Source organism: Gossypium raimondii, chromosome 6, assembly GCF_025698545.1.
Source record: "Gossypium raimondii isolate GPD5lz chromosome 6, ASM2569854v1, whole genome shotgun sequence".
Taxonomy (NCBI): domain Eukaryota; kingdom Viridiplantae; phylum Streptophyta; class Magnoliopsida; order Malvales; family Malvaceae; genus Gossypium; species Gossypium raimondii.
This window is the reverse complement of record NC_068570.1, coordinates 8,281,520-8,285,347: the sequence shown is the minus strand read 5'-3', so window position 1 is coordinate 8,285,347 and position 3,828 is coordinate 8,281,520. Positions and strand designations below refer to the sequence as shown.

Below are 3,828 nucleotides of genomic sequence, written 5' to 3'. Positions count from 1 at the left end.
CATTTTTTATCCATCTTTAGAATTGAATATTATAATGAATGCTCACTACAGCTAATGGAAGTTATAAGAACAATGAATACATGATTTCACTTCTCAACATAAAGAACAAATGAAAGCTAGAAAGTCAAGAAGACGATGATGAGGTTCTAATGGAGGACAAGAAAGCAAATATAACAGCAGTTCTAATAATCATAGGCCTCATCATTTTCATCATCGTTGCTCGTTTATCATTGAAACTTTCCAAGGCTTTCTTCCTTATTGTAGGGGCAGATATCGCAGTAATCCTTGCGGTATTTGTATGCCTTGTGATTAGAGGGCGTTATAATCACAGACGGAAATTGTTAGAGAAAAAACTGGTATCTGAAGGTCGAGAGCTTCGAATTGAGTACAGTTTTCTTCGAAAAGTTGCTGGTGTTCCAATCAAGTTTAGGCTTAAAGAGCTTGAGGATGCAACAGATAATTTTCAGGCACTGCTAGGCCAAGGTGCGTCGGCTTCGGTATTCAAAGGTATCCTTAGTGACGGCACCGCTGTTGCAGTGAAGCGAATCAATGGGGAGGAGCACGGGGAAAAGGAGTTTAGATCGGAAGTTGCAGCTATTGCTAGTGTGCAACATGTGAACCTTGTGCGTCTTCTAGGGTATTGTTGTCTTCCTAGAGGGCCTAGGTTCCTTGTTTATGAGTTCATCCCAAATGGTTCATTGAATCATTGGATCTTCCCCGGAAAGGGAACGAAAAACCGACCCGAAGGTTGCTTGTCATGGGATTTAAGATATAAGGTTGCCATTGATGTGGCTAAGGCACTTTCTTACCTACATCATGATTGCCGGTCAAGAATATTACACCTCGATCTCAAGCCAGAAAATATACTTCTCGACGAGAATTATAGGGCGATCGTAGCGGATTTCGGTCTTTCGAAGTTGATGGGAAAAGATGAGAGCCGGGTTATTACCACAATCAGGGGTACTAAAGGTTATTTGGCCCCGGAATGGCTCTTGGAACATGGTGTTTCGGAGAAATGTGATATTTATAGCTATGGGATGGTTCTTCTGGAGATGATTGGAGGCCAAAGGAATGTAACTCTGATTGAAAATGGCAGTGATAAATCTCAAAGGAAATGGCAGTATTTTCCTAAGATTGCAAGGGACAAACTTGGAGAAGGGAAGGTAATAGAAGTTGTTGATCATAGGCTAGTTGAAGTGGGAGCCATTGATGAGAGGCAAGTGAAAAGAGTGGTTCACGTAGCACTGTGGTGCATACAAGAGCGTGCAAAACTGAGGCCAACCATGGCACAAGTGGTTGAGATGCTTGAAGGGCGTGTGCCGGTAGAGGAACCACCGGATCCGCAAATGATCATGGTCAATTTTTTATCGATGGACGAAGAGGAGTCCGATTGTCATTTCAGGCCAAAAATTGCTGCAATGGGATCAAATGTTAACGGCTGCAACATTCCTTGCTCATCTTCATCCTCATTTGCAATGTCCATGCTATCGGGACGGTAGTTACTTCTTCCTATTACAGGGATTCGAGGTTCAACGCAATATATATAAAAATTTTCATATATTTAGAGTATCATAACTTACCTCTGAATAATTACTTCAAATAGAATTCTCCAAAGAAACAATATCAGTAGTGCTATTTGATTTAACATAACATTCCTTTGCATTCTGATTTTGGTTTTTATTTTATTTTATTTATTTTCCATTCGAAACATGTTCTTCTCTGAATAATGTAAAAATAGTATGTTTACTTGGTCACTTCCTTCAGCTAAGAAGAAACTAATATATGAAAATATTATTATATAATTAAAATAATTATAAATGGTAACTTCAATAAATGTAAAATAAATAGATAAAACGATTGTCCCGATCCAATTTCTTTCATATATATATATATTTGAAATTTCGTAACTGATAAGTGACTTTGTGTAAAGTTCTATCTGATTGTTAATCTATTAATTGGATTATAACATTGAAATTAAAAAAAAAAAGACATGCTAAAAATGAGACCTGAATTTTGTTTGTTTTCTCTTTCATAGATACTTATGATTTAAGTTAAAAGTCAGCTAGCTAAACTAATAATTATTAAAGAAGATAACATTGACTTTATTATAATAATTATATAATATGTTGAAGTTAACGACAGTAATAATTTACACTTTAAATAGTAAAATGTCATACGCCACATTGCAAAGGCTAATGAGCCTAAAATATGTAATTGAAATTTGAGTCACCTTTCAAAATGAAAGTAATAATAATTTTACTGAGCTCTATCCGCATAAAGAAAGAGTGGTGTCAGTAGTGAGAGATCCTACAATGTCCCATAATTGCTGGTAGAAAAAGCAAGGTTTACCATCAATCTTTGGGGCTTTCACAGCGCCGTCGCTTTGGCTTCCCCTTTCGTGAAAGCTGATGAAGAAGTTAAGACAGGCAAGGGATGCTAAGGTCCCTTAAAACCTCTATTGTTTTACCAACATTAGAAAGATCCAGCTTGTAGTAAATATCCTCAAAATGGTAAAAGATTTATCATATTAGGGTCGTCAATTCACAAGTTGCTTAAGTTATTATCCCTTTTATTCTATTCCTCTTGTTCTTCAAGGAGTCGAAGTTGATCCCTGATTTCTTTTTCAAGGGACCAAAAGCATGGAGAGTTACTACAAGACTGTGCATCTAGTAATAGATTTTCCAGTTCAATGAGATCACCGAAGACTTGTTTGTTCCATTTTCTTAGAGAAAAACTTGTAGTTTTAAGTTTACAAATCAAATTATAAGTTGAGGTATTCCAAGCTGTTTCAGTTACTTCCCTACATTGCGGGTGCAAGGCCCACTCCACATAGGCTCAAACCAATAAGCTCTTGGTTGGTAGGGGAGCTTTCTATTAGTTGAAACTACCATAGGTTCATGACCAGAATGGATGATAGGTAGGTTAAGACCAATCTAGTCTTTGGCAATTTTTCTTTCATGTAGTTTTGGTCGGCCATAATGCAAGTAAGCCAGGTTTTGAAAGAGTGCTCCTCCAAGTAGAAAAACATCAAATTCTTTTAACTGGTAATTACGCTGCATTTAACAATTGTCCGCCACATAATCAGGGTACCACCATTACAATTGGTGATGATTGATGAGCTCCAAACCTTTTTTTATTTAATTCCAATTTTCATGGATTTATTTAAACACTAAAAATAACATGAAAACATGTTATAATCCTTCAGTAATATTTCATCTAACAAATTTTAGACACAGAAAGTTTTGGCATATATTGCTAATTTGGCCACAAATTTATGGGAGCAAAAGAAAATTGCCTTTCGGTTTGGAGATAAAAAAAGTTATCATTATTATTTTCCGTGGGTGTCTAAAGCGAATGCCTCTTTTTTTTTTTATATCATATTTTCCCCTGTTTCTCCCTTTTCTATTTTTCTTTATGTAGAAATTTTTAGAGTTCAATTTGCTGCTTTATTCAACCTGTTAATTCTCAAAAACAGTTGACTTTTAAAAGTTTCTTTCTTGTTTCAGCTTGGGCTTTTCATTTTATTTTTAATCTTAGTTTCATATGAATTTTCATCTAATATATTCTACTTTAATATTTGTGTGTGTGCAATGGATATCATCATTTATTTCGAGTTCAAATCCCATTTTCGTCAAGGGTTTTGAAATATATGTAATTTGGATTAGATAGAAAAGTCTTCTCTCCTATGAATTTGTTGCAATGTACCTATTTCTGGACAAGCTTTTATGTAGATTTTGATAATATATATATGAATTTAGTGAAAATTAATCATTTTGCTAAATTAACTTTTGATGTGAAATAAATATCAGTCTTTTCTTTCTTAATTCT

At 35.1% G+C, this 3,828-nt stretch overlaps 1 protein-coding gene across 1 annotated transcript; it reads left to right on the top strand.

The window, feature by feature from the left end:
* On the top strand, positions 1-1,616 carry LOC105772341 (probable receptor-like protein kinase At5g20050). Its single transcript, XM_012593627.2, has one exon. It carries the CDS (start codon positions 150-152, stop codon positions 1,497-1,499), a length of 1,350 nt encoding a protein of 449 aa, XP_012449081.1. The 5' UTR covers positions 1-149; the 3' UTR covers positions 1,500-1,616.
* The last annotated feature ends 2,212 nt before the right edge of the window (positions 1,617-3,828 follow it).